The sequence below is a fragment of the Suricata suricatta genome, chromosome 13 (assembly GCF_006229205.1).
Source record: "Suricata suricatta isolate VVHF042 chromosome 13, meerkat_22Aug2017_6uvM2_HiC, whole genome shotgun sequence".
Taxonomy (NCBI): domain Eukaryota; kingdom Metazoa; phylum Chordata; class Mammalia; order Carnivora; family Herpestidae; genus Suricata; species Suricata suricatta.
In genome coordinates this window covers 7,958,716-7,977,951 of record NC_043712.1, presented here as the reverse complement: position 1 = coordinate 7,977,951, position 19,236 = coordinate 7,958,716, and the positions used below count along the sequence as shown (strand labels likewise).

General features: G+C 48.7%; 1 protein-coding gene across 7 annotated transcripts in view; it reads left to right on the top strand.

Annotated features, from left to right (window-relative positions):
- Nucleotides 1-19,236, top strand: part of RALGPS1 (Ral GEF with PH domain and SH3 binding motif 1) — a 242,937-nt gene that overhangs the window by 79,046 nt on the left and 144,655 nt on the right. For all 7 annotated transcript variants that reach the window (XM_029920466.1, XM_029920465.1, XM_029920461.1 and 4 more), the window contains 2 exons: nt 4,004-4,093; nt 6,724-6,816. In XM_029920466.1, the coding sequence (XP_029776326.1) occupies nt 4,004-4,093; nt 6,724-6,816 (183 nt within the window). The remainder of the gene's footprint in view (nt 1-4,003; nt 4,094-6,723; nt 6,817-19,236) is intronic.

Sequence of the window (19,236 nt, the reverse complement as noted above, 5' to 3'; positions counted from 1 at the left end):
TGATTTCATATTTATTTTAATAGAGATACAGATGGTTGCATATAGAAATATTTATAGGTATATATATGTCCATGTTGGTATATACACACATGCGTGCACACACATATGCATATATTTCCTTGCTCTCCCAGCTGAGAGGACCTAGAAACATTGATGCCCCAGGAGCAACAAGTACACCCAGCACCCAGGTCTTGGTTTCTAATATCACTCTCTAACCAAGGGAACCAAGGCTCCTTGGAGAAATGGCTGGTTCAATACTGGGGCAATGGCATCTTGATGACACCAGAAAATGGTTCCAGAAAATAAGGAAGTGCTCAAACCAACCAACCAACCAGCCAACCAACGAAAACAATGCTGGGTTGGTCAAAGGAACATAGGAACCAACTGAAAGAGCTTTCAGTGGACAAAGCTGGGACAATTTGAGCAAGAAAATAAATAACATAGTATTGGGTTATAATCCAAAGGGTAAAGTAAGTATCCATGAGTCCTTTCTGATACAAATAAATGACTGCATAAATAAATGGGGCAGAATAGACAAACTTCCTATGCAGAATAATTCCAACAGCTCACTTGCTTCCAAAGTGACTTCTTTCCAGAGTCTTGAGGGGATAGTATATTTATGTAACCAGTCGCCTATTAATGGGCATTTCTTTTCTGTTCTTTTTCTTTATAAACAGTACTTTGGTGAATCCTTGTACATTAGTTCCTCTAAATTTCTGTGTTTTCATAAAACAAACATCCTAGGGAGAATAGAAGTTAAACATCTTTCAAGATACATTTAGTTGCTCTTCAAAATGGTCCTCTGAATTTATATTCCCTGAAACAGTGTAAAAGAGTACCAGTTTCTTTACATTCTTCATACCAATACATGACCCACAGAGGGTTAATGTATTTTCCTTAACATACAAAGAACTTTTACTAATCAGTAGTAAGAGGACATTTGTCCCAATAGAAAGATGGGTTAGGATCCAGGCAGGTAATCCACAAGGCAAATAGTACAAAGATCTATAAATATTTGTAACAAAAATCTGGAAAAAAAAGTCCAAAAAATATGTTAATTGACTAGTTATGGAAGAAATGCAAATTAGAAACAATGAGACATTATTTTGTCTGTTCAGTTAGCAAAAAAATTGCAATAACTGGTACTGGGCATGGGGATATGGATCAGCTCAAACTTGTTGATGGAGAAACAAAGGGACCTTTTGGAGGCCATGTCTTTCATGTGTCCTTTTGAAAACAGGCACACATACTTTTATTCACTCCACCTGACTAGAGTGTATCCCAAGACCACAGTTAAAAATGTATGAAGATTTGTGTATAACTATGCTCACTGCAGCATTGTTTAGTACAACAAGGTAATTAGAACTAACCCACCCAACAATCGGAGGTTACTTAATGGTGACATATCCCAAAGATGGAGTACTTGGAGGCTGGTAAATACTGTGTTGTAGACTGTTCGTCCACTTATGAAGATTCTGGTGATAATATGGTTAATATACACCAATTTAACTGAAAAAGAAAGACATGCAGAAAAGAGAGGAGGAGGACACAAGGCACAATGTCCGTCATCGTGGTCTGTATATCAGAATGAGGTCACGAATGGTTTCTGCCTTTTGTGCCTGTCTCTGTGTCCTTTGTTTTCTGCCTTCAGCTTCTCTTCAATTTCATATTTAGAAAAGAGAAAAGTGTTTGGCACTTTGCTGATTCTACCTTTGTAATGTCTTTCTTGTCTGCCCCTGCTCTCCCCCCTCCTTCAACATGGCCCCAGCTCAAGCCTCCTGCTTGTCACTTACACCATTGCCTCAGGTTCCTGATGGGTGTCCCCACCCCTACAGAAGACTCTGTCCCTTCTCTGCTTAGAAACCTCTGGAAGTCTCCCCCTGCAGACTGGCACCTCAGGTTCTTCTTGCCATCTTGCCTCTAGACCCCTGCAGTCTGGCCTTCGATGCCCTTTCCAGCTTTAATTTCGCCCATCTGTCCTGACTGCACAGAGCACCCACAACACCAGACCAGTCAATCCGCTCAGCTCTCCCTGGTCATGGTGTATACACCCATACCGAAGTCCCATCTTTGTCTGTTTGAAGTCCACCCATTGTTCAAGGCCTGCCTCTTCCAGCAAGCCTTCCCTGATCATTACCTCCCCCATGTTCTAGTCCACTTGGGTTGAATTCTTCTATGTCCATGATCGTCCTGTGATTTCCGGAGGGTCCTGCCTCCTCCTTTGGCCCCTTCCATACCAGGCAAGGACTGATAGGGTCTGGACTCACACTGTCGAGGCTGCACACAGTACAGGCTTCATGAAAATCTGTTGAAATGAATTGACTCAGAGTTATTTCTGCTCACTGTGGCTGCATATTAGAGTCAACTCAGCCTTGGGGTGCCTGGGTGGCTCAGTCAGTTGAGCATCCGACTTTGGCTCAGGTCATGACCTCACAGTTCGTGGGTTCTAGCCCCACATCAGGTTCTGTGCTGACTGCCAGCTAGAGCCTAGAGCCTGCTTCAGATTCTGTGTGTCCTTCTCTCTCTGCCCCTCCTCGGTTCACGCTCTGTCTCTGTCTCTCGAAAATAAATAAATGTAAAAAAAAAATAAATAAAAAGAGTCAACTCGGCCATGTTCCATAATTATGCCATAAATACGTCTGATTTTGGGGCATGCAGGAATCTATTAAATTATACATATAAACGATCATACTTGAGATTATGTGGCATTAAAAAATGTGCATGTATTAAAGTATAAGGTTTATGGGCATGTCGTTTGGTGTTCAGAAGGTCTTTCTTCCATAACTGGCTAGTAAATGTTTAAGTCTGAACTTAATTTTAGGCAAATCCTTGGAAAAAATGATCCTATGGAAAACCAGGCATGTCCTGGAGGCAAACACAGATAATTACGTGGAAAAAACTTTTCTATAATATTCCTGCTTAACATAAAAAGCAAAATTTTTTATTCTTGGTTACTGTTCCCTTGTTTTCTCATTGAAAAGTGACAGTATTTCAGAGAAGAGAATAAATTTAGTTGCAGCAGTAAATGTACCTTGTTACGTCTGGAATATCCCTGTTTTTCTTTGTAAAATTGAGACGTTTTTATGTGCTTTGCATTCCTTGTGACTCCATGCATCCCCGTACCCTGCACAGCTCTCTCTCGCTTTCCCTTGGCCATGCTGTCATGCTACTCTTGGGTGTCTGTGTCACACAGCGCTGCTGTGTGTGAGACATAACCAGGAAGCACTTCCCAGGGGTTCTTGGCGCTGAGCCCCTTCCGTGTTGCACTGAGGCATCACGGGAGTCAACTATGCCCTGGTGGAGAATTCGCTTGTTCCCAGAAGGATTCAAGAGGTTGGGGATGTTGATTTCTGTGAGATCAGGCATGAACAGTGTTCTGAACCCAAAGTGCCACCATGTCCTTTTGGCATTTGTAGTCTCCACAAAAACCTGTCTCTTCACCTGTCTTGCTTTATGGGACTTTGAAAGACGCTTTTGTATCATTTAAATTATTGGGGGAACTCTCTCCTAGAAAATTAAATTTGTTATAGTTGTGCAAGTATTGCTGAATCCTTCTGTCTTGGGTCACCTGGGGATATAGGTCTCATGGGTGGTGCTGCCAGTGTACATGTCCCTTTGGCCATTTGTCCTTCCATCCATCCAACTCTCCATCCATGGTGTTCCCACAACGGGGGTCCTTCTGAGTGGGAATCTGTCTGCTTCATCTCAGAATTCCCTGCAGCGACTTCAGGGAGATTCCCATGTCATGGGGGCCCAGGAACTCCCCTGGATGGTGAGGAAAGTACTTGTCTCTCTTGGTGCCCCTGCATGTTGGAGAAGGGGTGCTGAAGGAGGGACCCTCAACCGCACGCACCCCCAGGCTGGAAGGCTATGCTCTTCCAGTGTCCCGGCCTCTGGGAAATCCATCTGTGGTGGGCGAGGGCAAATCATGGGTGGTCTGGCCTTTGACCACTGTTCTGATATATATGTATGTGTGTGTGTGTGTGTGTATTTAACTTTACAGGTCAGTTTTTGGGTTGTACGAGAGATTCTAACAGCACAGACTTTAAAAATAAGGGCAGAAATCCTGAGCCATTTTGTGAAAATAGCCAAGGTAAGCTGTTTTATTATTTTTACCTTCCTTCCTTTCCTTGTTTGTTTGGTTTCATTTTGTCTTGTTTCAGAGTGTGTTTCCTCCGTACTCTGGAAGCTCTTTGCTCTGGGCCTGCTGGGCAGGGTTCAAAGAGAAGGCGTGACTTGGCCTCTCCAGGCTGGAAGACCGGCCTAGGTGCCCACTCACCCGCCCTGCCCCTGTACGTGGCACTGTGGCCTACTCCCCGTTACCATGGCAGCCAACTATTGTCTTTAGCTGGCTGTTTGCAGACTCTCTGGGAGGCCCTGGGGGCTCCCTCTGGGGTCCCTCCGTCCTCCTGTTTCAGATTTAGCGGGTCCTGGGGGGTGATGGGTTCTGAGATACCATCACACCCTGTGCAGTTTTGTATTCACCCAGCAGAGCTCCCCCCACCCCATCCTGAGCTTAAGGCCTGGGCCCAGCGACCCTGCTGGCCCCACTCCTACCCCCCGCCCCCGCGGGTCCTGTCCTTGCCAGTTGGGCTTCTGTCTGCACCACGCCTTTCCCCTCCTCTTCCCTGACATCTGCCAGCCCGGGCAGTCCCAGCACGGGCTTCCCCAGACCCCTGTCGTCACTCCCGCGGCCCAGCCAGCGCCCCCCCGGACGCCGCGCGGACCACCGGCCTCGCCCGCGTTGGGCGGCGCACGGTGCTGCTGCCTGGTGAGCTTGCGTGGAGTGCGTGCGTGTGGTGCTCCCGCCCGGATCCCCGGCCAGCTGGCCTTTTCCAATCGCCCTTCACGGGCCACGCACCTCGGCACCGCCTTCCTGAGAGGATCCTGTTTGAGGTTCCCATTGTTTGAAGCCCAGTTCCAGAGGGGGGAGGGACCTGTAGGGCAGTGTGTGTCCATGCCCCGGGGCCGTGCAGCCAGTGAGCTGGGGTGTGTCTCTCTGTTTTCAGGGGAGCAGCTCTCCTGCCCCTTGTGGGAAGGGCAAGGGCATCCATCCCTAAGTGTGGCAGGGGCAGCAGACACTAGCACGTGCCGTGTGCCCAGCAGTCCTTGGAACCGTGCTGGGCTCACTTCTGGCAGTGAGCTCATGCTGGGCCATTGGAGAGAGTGATCAAGTTCCAGGCCCCCCCCCCCAAGTGCTCCTCTCAGGAAATGAGTTGATGGTGCCCGAACTACCCCTCCTTAACCTCTGCTCTCTTCCAACGGTGGCTCGTCACATTGGTCTTGTGCCCTGGGTGTGTAGTTGTGCAGGCCCCCCTTCTTCGGGGCCTTGCCGTCCCAGGTACGGAACGAAAGCGGTGGATTGGGTGATCTCCCAGAGGATCTTCAGCTCTAAAAGAAACTGGGTGACAGGCATGGCAACTCAGATACCTAGGATGAAACTCCCTTCTCTCAGAGAGCCCGTTAGTACACACAGGAAACAATTAGAGGTTGTTACGAGATGTATGGACTGAAGTATTAACTTGTGTGTTGCGGGAGAGAGCTCTGAGTGGGGTCAGAGCCGTGAGGACTAGGCGTGGGGCTTCTCACTTACCTGTTCATTCCGTCGGCCCTACTTTGTGCCCCACGAGGCACTAGGGACATGACGGCAGGGACAGGTAGCAGCAAGGGCCCACACGGTCCGGTGTGCCAAGGGGGTGTGCGGACTGCTGTTGGGAACACACAGGCAGAGGCCCAGCCCTCCTAGATTTGGGAACACGCTCAAGAAAGACATACTAGAGGAAGGGGCACCTGAGTTTGGAAGTGCCCAAGACCGGTAAGGGGGGGCGAGTAGGGGAGAAGTCCTCCCGACAAAGGACAAGCAGCGCCCCCGGCACAGAGCTGTCACCCCGGTGCCGGGCGCCGGCCTGGCCGGGTGCACGCACCATCCCGGGTAGGAGAGGTGCTGTGCTTACCTTCCCCGGAAGCACGGGGGTGCCGTGGCTCAGGTGGCGCAAGCTGGGATTGGAACCACCTCTCTTGGTCTCGTGGGACTCGCTCCCTAGCCCAGCTTCACCGGCTCCTGCGAATGAGACGTGGGGCCCCAGGCCTGTTAGGTCCCTCAGCACCGCACCGAAGACAGAGCAGTGACATCTTCGTGTGTTGACTCTCGGCCGTGTCCCCCTCTCTTGTCTTCCACGGTGAGCAACTTGGGCGAGACGACTGAATCCAAATGTCCTCACTACTGTGGGGTCTGGCTCAAAGGAGCACAGTCGAGTGACTGGGAAGCCAGCGCTCTGTCTCCTGAGCTGAGAGGGACCGTGTGGATCGGCGACACCTTCCCTCAGCCCTCTCACGCCCGTGTCAGGTGGCCGCACAGGACCCACGTGGATATCGATGGCACAGCCGAGGCCCCAGTATGCAAGAGCCTGCTGGGACAGCTCCGATGCATCTAAAAAAATAACATAAGCGACATTAGCAAGCCTTCTCCCGAGCCACATTTCTGTCCAGCAGCCAGACTGGTCAGCCATTAAAATTGTGTGTTTCAGATGCAGACTCACCTTTAGACAATTGGAAAAGGAAAAAAGCATGTGGTTTCTGTGAACTCCCCAGAACTATATTTTCAACATGGGATATTTTTAAGTATATTTGGATTTCATAAATATGACATTTGGTAACACTTGAGCATGTTTTCGTTCTGTTGTTTATAGCAGCAAAATAATCTATTCCATATCTTTTTTTCAGAAACTTCTAGAACTCAACAACCTTCATTCTCTCATGTCTGTGGTATCAGCACTGCAGAGCGCACCCATCTTCAGGCTGACAAAAACCTGGGCTGTAAGTTAATTCCTTTGATTTTTGGCTCCCATTTCACTGGGGTGAAGTTCTTCATTCCTTGAGCCCCCGGAAGGCTTTTTCTGACCGTCTGGCCCTTTGCCTACGAGAGAGGATGACTGTGGGTTCCCTGGGCCTCCTCAGTCCTTCGGGGACCTCAGCCCCAGCTCGGGACAAGGAGGTTGTGAGGATGCCAACATGGCTGGGGCCGGAAGCGCCCTCGAGTGGACCTTCCTGGACCCTGTGACTTCATGTGTGGTGGCTGGGTCAGCGACATGACCTCTGCCCTCCACTTGGCTGGCACTCTTGTGACAGGCTCCAAACTGCCCCTGGGAAGGTCTCTGGGCTGCGGGTTCGCAGTCGCCCTGGGTTGCTGGCCGTATATCTGAGAGTTTCCCTGGAGAAACCTGTGGCCTTTTTTTTCCTTCCCCCTGAAGGCCATGGGTAATTTCAGCTCAGAGGTGGAGTCTGATAGTTATATAATTGAGTCTGTAGGAAAGTTTTTCTGCTGTAAAAATACTTTAAAAATATCTCAGACCTCTTTATCCTCCTTTGCTTGGCACAGTGCCTGACATGGGGGAAGTAATTGCTATTTCCATTGCTCATTAGTATTCACCTCCTGGCCCGCCTGCCCCAGGGTCCCCCACAACCGCACAGCCCAAGCCTTTCAAGACCTGTTTATGTCCCGCGGAACTGAAGGAAACTATATGGACTTGTCAGCTGTGCTTCTGCAACTCATTTCCGAGCCTCTTTCCGCCAGTCTGTGGGGCTGGGCTCTGTTTCATACTTGGCTAATTCTGGGGCCTTTAAAACACTTAAGGATTATGTTGTAGGTGATCAGAAATGAGCCCTGGTTTTTTTTTTTTTTTTTTTAATTGCGCTTTTCCACAGAGCGAGCCCTAGCGAGGTGGAGGGAGCAGTCTCAGCCCGGAGTCAGAAACCGGGTTTGTGTTCAGGCACCGTTCAGAGCATGACTTCTGTGGGACTCATTTCCCTGTATCTGCTCAGAGACTGGCCCAGATTCATGGTTTGACATCAGTGCTTTGTGGAGCCCCACGGAGCTGCTTTGGGGCCACCAGGGGCTGGAGGGGCGGAGGAGGGTGCCAAGAAGACACCTTGGCCCTGTTTCCACCAGAGTCGCTCTGTTCGCATCAGTTTCTGGGTGAATTTTGGTTGAGCAATGGCTTGGGAGGTTGAGAGCCAGTTTGGAAGCCACTGGTCTCTCCCGTTGTTGCCAGCCCCGTGAGTCCCTGAGTCCATTCGGGCCTGGAGGCTTTTCTAAAAAGTTGCCTAGAGATTCTTTTTCAAATGAATTTTCCATCACTTAGATGCCGTTGTCGTTGTTTCTTGGGCCGCCAGGAGCTATGTGCGGACTCGGAGAGATGAATTACGGAGCTCAGGGTGCACAGACCTTACTGTAGGCAGAGTTGTGATGACAGTGACCCCCGTGAGCTCTGTAGTTGGTGAGGGCAGTAGGGGAGTCTTGCAAGCCACCTTTGCCCACCTGTCCTGTTAAGTCCTAGGCAAGTGGTTGGCACAGAGCATTTGGGAAATGGCGGGGGCCAGAGGCCTCCTCTTTCCCCTTCGTCCAGATCACCAAGCCCAGTGGAATGGGCGGCTGCGTTTCTTCCTGACCCTCTCTCCATGCCCGCTGTCACAGGCGTGGCATGTCTGCTCTGTGGCTTTACCTGCAGCTCTGCCTCCCCCTTTCAGGTGATGAGGTCAGACTTTCCTGTGGGTCCCTGGGGCCCAGCTGAGTGGCCCCGTGTCGTGTGCACTGCATCTGTTCATTGTGCCGAGCCTTATCCTCCACTCGCTGTTACTTCTGGTAATGAGATTAGCCACAGAAATATTGCCAGAAAGGAACCGTTTCCCCTCTCCCCCTGTTCCCTTGACGTGGTCCTGGGGGGACGCCGTGGGCCCGTGGAGCAGGGCGAGAGCACAGGAGCCACGGCCACAGCGGCACAGAAGCTCAGTGCTTTTTATGGTCTTCATTTTTTCAGAGAAGGAAACAGGTTCCAAGAGGTGTGGTGGCTTGACCAAGATCGCAGAACTGGCAAGGACCAGAGCTGGTGCGACGCCTTGCTGGACCACGTAGTCCACGTTCTTGGCTTGTTGGGATCTGGCTGGGCACAGGGCACAGAGAAATAGGCACACGAGTTGCTTGGGAAGTGCGGCTGGCACACGGGCCCTCGGGGGCAAGGTGTGACCGGCTCCCTGAGTGCCGTCCCTGGGGTGGCACTGAAACCCTGGATGGATGGGAACCCTGGACGAAAGGGAGTTATGGGCGTGCCACTTGGTTGCACCGTGAATGACCTCCAGTGAGAGCCAGTTGGTCGTTAGCTGTAGGGCAGGGCGGCCTGTTGGCCACGGCTGGCTGCGGGGTGCCAGTAGCCGAGTGAATGGATGGATCAGAGACGGACACTGAGCACAGGCTCCCACACAGTAGGCCCTAATAAATGCCGGCTGCTGCACAAACAGGGAGGGTCTGTTGGCCTGGAACAATGCAGGCAGGGTCTGATTCATCCCAACACTGGGGCCTCTTTGCGACACTGGCTGCCTCAAGGCCATGGACTTGAGCAGGACGTCGTGTTGGTCAGTTCTGATTTCCTGAGTGCGAGCTGCCGTGCCGCTCTTACTCGTTCTGCAAACCAAATATTTATCGACCGCTTCCTCCCATGCCAGACCCTGAGGCTGTGGTCAAGGGCTCATGTCTGTTTTTGTGTTGTTCAGAGGAGACATTATTGTGGGTGGATGAGCATGTGCCCCGTCTTGCTGGTATTAGGAGAGATGGAGAAGTGTTGAGTGTGTAAAACTGTCAGCTCGTATGAGTGACACAAGAGACCAAGACAGGAGCGGGTGGGAGTGGGTGACAGGGTGTGCTGGAACGTGGGGCTTCAGGGAAGGCCTCTCTGAGAAGGAAGAGCATGGCCTGAGTGACACAAGGGTCTGGTCGGCCAGCATGAGGGCACAGCCAGTGCGAAGACCGCCAGTGGGAAGAAACCTGATGCCATCAGGAAACTCAGAGCCGGTGAGGCAGGTGTACCGTGGGCCACGGGGAGATTGGGGCCAGATGCTGTGGCCGGCCCATCGAGAAGAGCTGATGGCCCAGGACAGGAGTCAGGTTCTATTCCAAGTGCAGGGAAGGGTTTTAAACGGGAGCCGGACATGATCTGGTTTGCAGCTGCTTTTTGGTTTTTTTGTTTTGTTTTGTTTTTAAAATCACCATTGCTACTTTGTGGAAACAAACTGGATGGGGCTGCAGGAGCCAAGATGGGAAGTGGGGCCTGCCCAGGAGGTGCGGGCGGCATCCGGAGTGAGGTGGGGTTGGTTGGGGTGGGAGGCGGCAGCACACAGAGAGGAGACTGACGGGGGAGGTGTTCTGAAGGCAGGCCCGGCAGGTTCGTGTGATGGGACTTTGGAGCAGAGGAAAAGGAGAGAATGAAGATGATTTCTAGGTTTGGGGCCTGAGCAGTAGGGACGATGGTGAAACCTTTTCTCTGATCAGAGTGGTCCCAGGAGGAGACTGACTTACTCACTAGGGACCTCGGGGTATGAAATTCCTGGAGTTTGGGTGAGTCACTCTTTACAGTAATTATAGTCATGTGCTACACATCACTCACACACACACACACACACACACACACACACACACACACACGCTCTCCTGACTCCCTGCACATTTCTGTCATGATCTGCTCTTTCCTACTGAATCGATCCAGGCGGCTGACTCAGCTGCAGCATCGGGAAGTCATCGCCAGTGGACCAGGCGGCCAGTCTGCAGGATGGGGATCTGGAAGGGGAAGCTCCCGGGAGCGGGACTCTCGCTCGAGACACTTGGGGGCAGCGCACAGGGTCATCAAGCTCTGCAGTTTGGAGAACAGCCACTTTCAGATGTCCTGAGGAGGCAGACAGGTGGCATTCACATATTTCAGACTTTTGAGTCTTCTCCTCAGGAAGTGCCTCTGTCCGCTGTAGTGCCTCAGGGCCTCCCCCGCCCCATCCCGGTGTCATTAAGAAGATGGCCATAGGCATAGGCTGCCTGTTTTAGGCTTTCCTGAGCCTTGGCTCAGGTGGCAGGCAAGGTGGGTGAGGGGGTGAGGAAATGGAAGGCAGAGGCATGAGCCGTGCTGACATTTCCACCCTCACCTTCCTTACATTGTCACAGCACTGGATATTTCATCACCCCCTTCTTGAAAAATCTCCGGCTCTTGCCTCGGTCATCTTCTTCCCTTTCTGACAGCCGGCTCCTCCCTGACCGTTTTGCTCCTCTCCCCCACTGGATGGAAGTATTCTGTGAGGCTCTGACTCCAGTTCCCGCCCTCCCATCGGCTCTCTCTCCCCCGGGATCTCACGGCACGGAGGACATCGCCGTGACTTCTGTGCTCCCTGCAGGCGGTCTCCGAGGCTCACACCCAGCCTCCTTCTGCAGCCCGAGCCCCAAGTTCCCACGCCTGCCCTCGGCTCACGTGTTCCTTTGACAGCTCACACTTGGCATGTCTGAAATCAAACTTTGGTTTCCAGGGAGTGCTAGGGAGTGCCAGAAGATTCTCTTAGCAGACTGTGTTTTGCACTTTGAGGCAATATGGTAGACTGAGCTGACGTGGGATAAGCCCCGCCCTCCCGATTGCCTGCTCCAAACACACAAACACAAATAAATGCTGGAAACAATACAACCAAATTAAAACCCGAGATGCAGAGCTGAACTAGAAGCCAAGAAAGGGAAGTCACCATGTGCTAGAAATAAAGCTCTGAGTGAGCACAGAGCACGGGAGGGGAACCCGCTGCGGCCGGGCCTCGCCGCTGGCACTAGGGCAGCACGTGCACACGTGGGAGCCGAGGCTTCAGGCTCGCGGGGACGGGAACTCAGCTGCCCGGCGGAACCCGAGGGCCCTCAAGGGTCACCCGTCAGAAACTCCCTGTTCAGCCTGGGGGAGCCCCAAGAAAGCATGAGGGAAAAGCTCGCCTCTGGGAACCTGTCACCTGAGCCTGTACCTCAGGCAGCTGGGGGGCTGACTACACATGACCTGAATTAGTGTGGGGACCCGGGGCCAAGAGATGAGGGGCAGCATCCCATGCAGAGAAAGAGTATAGAGTCCAGAATCAGATCTCCAGGCTCAGCCGTGGACCTGCCTCTGTGGGAAGGAGTCCGTGAGAAAATAGATGAAACCCTGTGTCGCACAGAGTAAGTGCTCGGTGAGCTTTAGCTGCCGCCGCCATCCTCGTCATTGTCATCATCATCATTGTCATCATTGCATCGCCGTAGTCGTCATTATGGTCATCACTGGTTTTTACTCTTCTTGACTGTTCTCAAAGCCTCCTTATCTCTGACCTGAGATCGTTATCTCCGGGCTGCGGCCTTGTCTCCCGGTGTCTCTGGCCCTTCCTCACACCGCTGCTGGAGTAACTGCCCCAGATCTGCTCCAGTGTCTTCATTGTCCTGATTAAGCCTGTTTTTAGCACACCCCCACCCCATGCTTGGTTGGGGGCTCTGCGCCCCCCCATTCCGCCAAAGCACGAAGTTCTGATATAATCGTTTTGATGTCGTTCTTTTTCATCTGTTATAAACGATATAAACCAAGTTTATATTGTGTGAACATTCACTCACCAGCCCCAGGTTTGTGATGATGCATATTCTGTCAGCCAGTTTTTTAATGTTTTATTTTTGAGAGAGAGAGAGAGTGTGCAGGCATGCAAGTGGGGGAGGGACAGAGAGAGGACGACAGAGGATCCGAAGCAGCCTCTGTGCTGATGGCAGAGATCCCGATGTGGGGCTCGAACTCATGAACTATGAGACCATGACCTGAGCCAAAGTCGACGCTTAACCAACTGAGCCACCCAGGGGCGCCCCATGTCTGCCAGTTTTTAACCATCATTTGGATTCCTGACCCTGGACTCCAGCGAGCCCTGGGAGCAAGGGGAGACGCAGAGCTGGGACGAGAGCCGACGGGTGTTTTAGGGGGGAACTCACCTCTGGGAGTGTGGTGCTTGAGGAACGCTCACAGGTGCAAGCATGTTCCAGAGTGCAGAGGACGCAGGAGAACGGCGGCAAACTCCAAAAGGCTTCATGCCTACTTTGCACCTACCTCCCGGCCTCGGAAAACAAACCATGGAGCTTTCAGCTGTGGCCAGCGGAGCGCCTTCTCCCGCCAGCAGCATGGCCGCTCGGCGCCCCCAGTCACGTGCGGAAGAGACGCAGGCGTTGGCCAGAGGACTCTCCTGTTCATACACGGCCACAGTCAACTCATTCTTTCCCCTTTGATTAGTATTCGCTGTTCGTGCCTGGCTGTTGGTGACTGGTGCCCTGTTTGCAAGTTGAGGTGAAGTGTCAGGCGAGTAGAACAAGCAGGCAGAATGGCCATCATGTGTCCGTGGGATCCAAATGTCAGAAACATACTTTGCCAAGTGGCAAGTTGCCATCTCTCTACTCCCTTTCTAATCTTTTAAAAATTGTTACTAGTTGTTTTTTAAAAAATTTGAGTGTAGTTGACACAAAATGTTACATTCGTTTCGGGGGGGGGGGTACACCACAATGTTTCACCAAGTTTATGTTGTGCTGTGCTTACCGCAAGCCTAGTGACCATCTACAACGCGGTCACGGTACCATCGACTGCGTTCTTCATGCTGCGCCTTTTATTCCCGTTACTTATTCACTCCGCGAGAGGAAGCCTGTGTCTCCCACTCCCCTGCGCCCATTTTACCCATCCCCCCGGCCCCGCCCCTCTGGGAACCAGTCATTTTTTTTTCTCTGTATTTACAGGTTTGCCTCTGCTTTTTGTTTCTTTGTTTATTCACTTGGTTTCTGAGTAAAATCATATGGCATTCGTCTTTCTCAGTCTGACTTATTTCACTTGGTATAACACCCTGTGGGTCCATCCCTGTTGTCACCAGTGGTACAACCCCACTGTTTTTATGACTGCATAATATTCCAGTGTATGTAAATACCTCATCTTCCTTATCCATGTGTCTGTCCCTGAACTTCTAGGTTGCTCCGTGTTTCGGCTCCTGTAAATAATGCTGCAGTAGACATAGGAGTGCATCTACCACTCCAGTCTTGTTCAGGCAGCACTTGCCACACGTCTGCCAAACTGCTGCTCCCTGGAGCATTCCTTGTGCTCTTACCCTCAGGCTACTGCTCATGCTTTTTTGGGGGGAGGGGGGGTGCTGTGGAACCTCTCCACCTCTGTCTCTGCCGGTTGAAGTTCTTAGAGATTCACTTCTAAGACTACCTCTTCCTGACGTTCCTCCTTTCCATGCTGGGGTTTGTTCTCTCTGGGGCCTTCTTGTCGTGTTTCTGACCCTTCCTGTTGTAGCTCGTCTTTTTCATCGCTCCACCAGGTTGGACAAATGGGGGTGCACTTTCGATGCCTGATTCCCCACCCACCACACCAGCTCTGGAGCCTGGATGGGCCCGTGGCAAACTCCCATTTGGGGACCAATCTCAACCTTCTGGCTCTACTTTTGGGGCCTTGTGGGAATGTCTACTTGGGGTTTTCATGAGTGGAATTAAAAAAGTATTAGCAAAGTTATTGGAAACACATGATTAAATGATCCACTACGATTGTACATTATATACGTATGCATGTGCGTGTTTGTATATATTTACTCGTGCACGTGAACTGTGATCGGCTAACACAACTCCGGCCCGTGAGAGTCATTTCGGAGGAGGCCTGTGTGCGGTGGTGTTTTAACCTTCTAACAGTGAGGCGAGCGGAGGAGAAAGAAACCTATCGTAAAGTGGGTAAACGGAGAAGCTTCTTTTGTCTCCCGGTGTGCCTTCTTGGACAGACCAAGCTGCAATGCAGTGTTGATTTGACAGAGCCTTCACTTCAATGATGTGTCTCCAAATGGCTCCACATGATTTAGAGATGTGGAGATGAACTCGTGACTCATATTGATAGAAAATGCATACTTGCCAAAGATTTTATTTAACTCAGAAAGATATTATCAAAAGAGAGCCCAGAGTACTGCAATTTCGTAGTTAGGGAAGGAATACCAGAATAACTTTTTAAAGTTTATTTTATTTATTTTTGAGAGAGAGGGAGAATGGCCACACATGAGCAGGGGAGGGGCAGAGAGAGAGGGAGAGAGAGAGAGAATCCTAAGCAGGCTCCGTGCTGCCAGTACAGACCCCAACACGGGGCTTGATCCCACCAACCCATGAGATGATGACCTGAGCCAAAATCAAGAGTTGGGCACTTGACTGACTGAGCCACCCAGGTGCCCCCAAAATAATTTTTAAATGGATACAAAATTAGTATTCCCAGGGTGATAATCAGTGACATAATTTGCCTTTTTATGGACAGGAATTATTGTCATGACTGTGGTCTCCACAAGTTAACTTTTATCTTTTCAGAGTATCCAGTGGCCTTAGTCAAAGACAAATTGGGGACAGATAGCTGGCCTGGGCGTGTCCTAAATTCCAGAGTCCCAGGTTTCCCTTGTTACTTATGCGTCTCCATTGCTAATAGTTTACACTAGATACATGACTTTGTAGCTTATTAATTTTTCAGAAACTGATAGTTTGTATCGAAAAAAGTAAAAATGATTTCTTCTGAGTGTCCTCGTCTCACACCTCACTCTTTCCACACTCAGTCTGTTCAATCCATTCGTCCATAGATTGTCCACGGCTCTAAAAATTCTTTCCATACCAGCAGTAGACTCTGGAATTGAAATGGAACTCTGAGCCAGTTTCAGCATATTTGGAGCAACAGGCTCTTTGTTTAAAAAGCATTTCCACGTATCAAGAAATGTTACTGTCTCAAGGCAAGGGAACAAGATACCAATGCCCTCATAAAGAGGATTTGGAGGGACTTTTTCTTTTTCTCTTTGTGTTGACAGTGTCCAGATTTGGACTACTTACCAGAGGAGGGAAGGTTTCTTCATTAGTCAAATGCAAGTGCCACATAAAGGCTCCCAGCGTGTGATAAGGGAGATTTCCAAACGCAACCTCTTTCTTCAGGTATTTGACCGGAATTTGTAATCTTCCTGGCTTTTGACCGGATAGTTCTTGAGTCCCATTTATCCCAGGCAGCTTACACTTGATTTAAGATTAATAACCAGGGACTTGATTTTTACCATGTAATTTTAGTGTAGTTTGTTTTTGTGGTCACAGGCCCTTTCTCAATCCTAAAGTTGCATATTTTCTCATTTTTCCGTATTTGTAGAGGGTTTACATGGGTTTAGTTCTTATTTCTATAGGTTCTGTTTTGTTTTGTAACCTGTCAGTTCCTAATTTTGTCTGTGAATCAATTTCCCTTACTCTCCGCTCCCCATCTACCTAGCTTCTGGAGTTGAATGTTGAATTCATTTATATTCTCACTTGCTTAATGTGAGGAGACTTTAGAACCATGCATTTACTTCTCAGTACAGTTTTGGCCTCATCACATAGCTTAACGTACGGTGTTTCTCATCATGTGTGGTTTGTTAATAGTCCACAATCCTGGCTTTTATTTTTTTTTTTCTTTGACCCAAGAGTTACGGGAGTTTTTTAATTTTTCTAAGGACTTGGATTTTTAAGTTATCATTGTTAGTGTTTCCATTCTTTTATTCATCACTCAGGCGGCATGCTCTGTGTGTTGGGAGCCATACCAGATGGCGTGGGCGCGGGGGCGTGAACACAACCAGCATGGCTGCCGCCTGCACGGGACTCACTGTTTGCCGAGTGAGACACACTGTGGAATTGCACAGTGAATCCCAAGCATTATAAATATTGTGGAAGAAACCTCAGGGTGGCTCACGGCTTCTCAGCTTTTCTAGACGTGAAGTTGCCTGTTGTATTTAGTGAACTCTTATTTTCTTAGCCCTTTTCCTGAGCATGCATACTTTCAGGATCTGTTTGATTCAGGCAGACAAGGGATTTATTTTCTTGTAAGGCTTTTTGGTGGTTTCTCTCTGAGGCTTGCCATAAAGTCTGAAATCTCAAGGACCCTCAATTCGTGTGAGGTTTTCAGATCATTCTCTAGTTGTAGTAAAAGTTTAAAACATGCATGAGTAAGTGCTGTTATTCTTTTGAATAAACGACCCTTATATTAAAAAAATTTGTCTTAAAAGGATTTTTTCAGCATATTAAATGCACAGTAATTTTAAAAAATCACTAAGTTCCAAAAGGCTTAGTGAAACAACTAAAGCTCATTGCTCCTTCCATACCTCGTTCATCTCCCAGAGGCAATCACTTCTGGTTATTGAGAGGTTTCTTCTGGTAGTTTCTGTCACACTTCCACCAGTGTACTTCTGCTACAGTTTCTTGATCCATTCACTTCAGATAACAGTTGGTGACTTCTTTGTATTATGGATGTTGGCTTAGTTTTACTGAACCACCTTCTTCCTTTCTGCAAAAACACTCATGTTCCTATAGTTAAATCTTTTTCATTAAAGGAGTATTCAGTGTTGTAGTTATTAGGGATGTGTAAATACAGTTCTCTGTATAGTCAAGTAGTAAACTATGAATAACATGCCCTTCCTGGAATACCTTTATGTTTCCCTGCATTTCTAATTTCTTAAAAGAAATTCTTACTCTAACTACCTTCTATCTACCAGATAATATATACAATGCTATGATAATACAGTATTTAGTGTTAGATGATTATAGATATAGATATAGACATATATGACAGTTTAGAATATGTATTATTATAGAATATATAATAGTGCATATTTAAAGTTATAGAACATGTATAATATCTGGTAGATTTATGGTATATCTAGTAGATGCATAGACATATACATATGTAAACTATTATTATGCATATTTTACCAGAGTTTTATATCCTACAGTGGACCCTTAAACAACATGGGTTTGAACTGCATGTGTCCACTTATACACAGATTTTTTTTCAATAAATCCAGTACGATGTTTCTCATGTATTTTCTTTATGATTTTCTTAATAACATTTTCCTTTCTCTACCTTACTTCATAGTAGGAATACAATATATAATATGTGTACAAAATATGTGTTAATTATGTTGTTATTGGTAATGAGTAAAGTTTTTGGAAAGTCAAAGTTAAACATGAATTTTTAAAAAATCTCTTTTAATGTTTTATTTATTTTTGAGAGAGAGAGAGAGAGAGAGAGGCAGAGAGAGAGGGAGACATGGAATCTGAAGCAGGCTGCAGGCTCCAAGCTGTCAGCACAGAGTCCAATGTAGGGCTCGAACTCATGAACTGTGAGATCATGACCCGACCTAAAGTCAGACACTTTACCAACAGAGCCACCCAGGCATCCCTGTACATGGATTTTTGACTGTATGGGCAATCAGCTCCCTAACCCCTGCATTGTTTGAGATTCAACTACATACGTGTGTGTGTGTGTGTACACACATGTGTAAAATATAATCTTTAAATTATTTTATTATATATAACAAACATGTATTATCTTATACCACCAGACTTTTATATAATATAAAATTATTTATTTATTTTTATTTGTAATAAATAGATCTTTTTCTTCCCCAAACAAACATGCTATGCTATTGAGTTTTCTGTTGAGCCCTCTTCTCTGGAGACCTCTCTTCCAGGGCTGAGACAATGCGGACCAGTCATTCTTACGGCTTGCTGACCATCTGTCATCCCAGAACTTCGTTTACTCCTCCTGGGTGGGATCCACTCTTTCTTGTGTCCCATTATCTTCCTGTACTTGGTTTATTCCTTTATTTTGCTAGAGGAAGTTCTCAAGTAGTTTTCAAGTATATGTATGGGAAATAGAGGTTGGGAGTCTTCTGGAATCCTGTACATTACTATTCAGAAGTCTGATGCCCTCCTGAAGTTACTTTGTGGGCACAGAGTGGAGCCGATGAGTGAAGTTCACCAGATGCAGCCTTTCTGAATGTGTATGTGAGTGTGTATATTGGGGGTGCAGTGTGGGTGTTGATAGGAAGTCTGTGTACAGAGGCAAGGTTAACAGAGGGAAGTGTGACCCAGAGGAGCCTGGTTTTTAATTTAGGGAGCACGCATACCTGGCTGCCTTTGGTTGTCTCATCTGCTAAAGAACCCGGTTGTTGGTTTGAAGTCAGTGTACAGGGTGATTTTTAAGCACATCTCCCAGGCCTCTAACCTCATGTTGGCATGGTCTTATCCATCGCTGAGGACACAGGTGACAGGCTGTGTCATGCATAGGGGCACTTGACAGTCTAGGCAGGTAGGCTGGATGTGGCAGGGGACGTGGGAAGTCCCCTACCTGGGTCCAGAGAACCAGTGGTGTAAGCATTGAATGCCAGCACGGCTCAGCTGCAGTGTGTGAGGGTAACAGAGAGTTGTTTGACTGGATGAACGCGGGTGAGGCTCTAGGTTGCAGTAGTAAAGACATGACCTTCTGGCCCGCGGAGTAAGGAGTCTGCTCAACTTTACGATGGGGCAGTTCACAGCTAAAGGGTCTGGTTCTGAGCCGGGTATATAGTGTTCCGTAGTGATTTCTCATTCTTAAA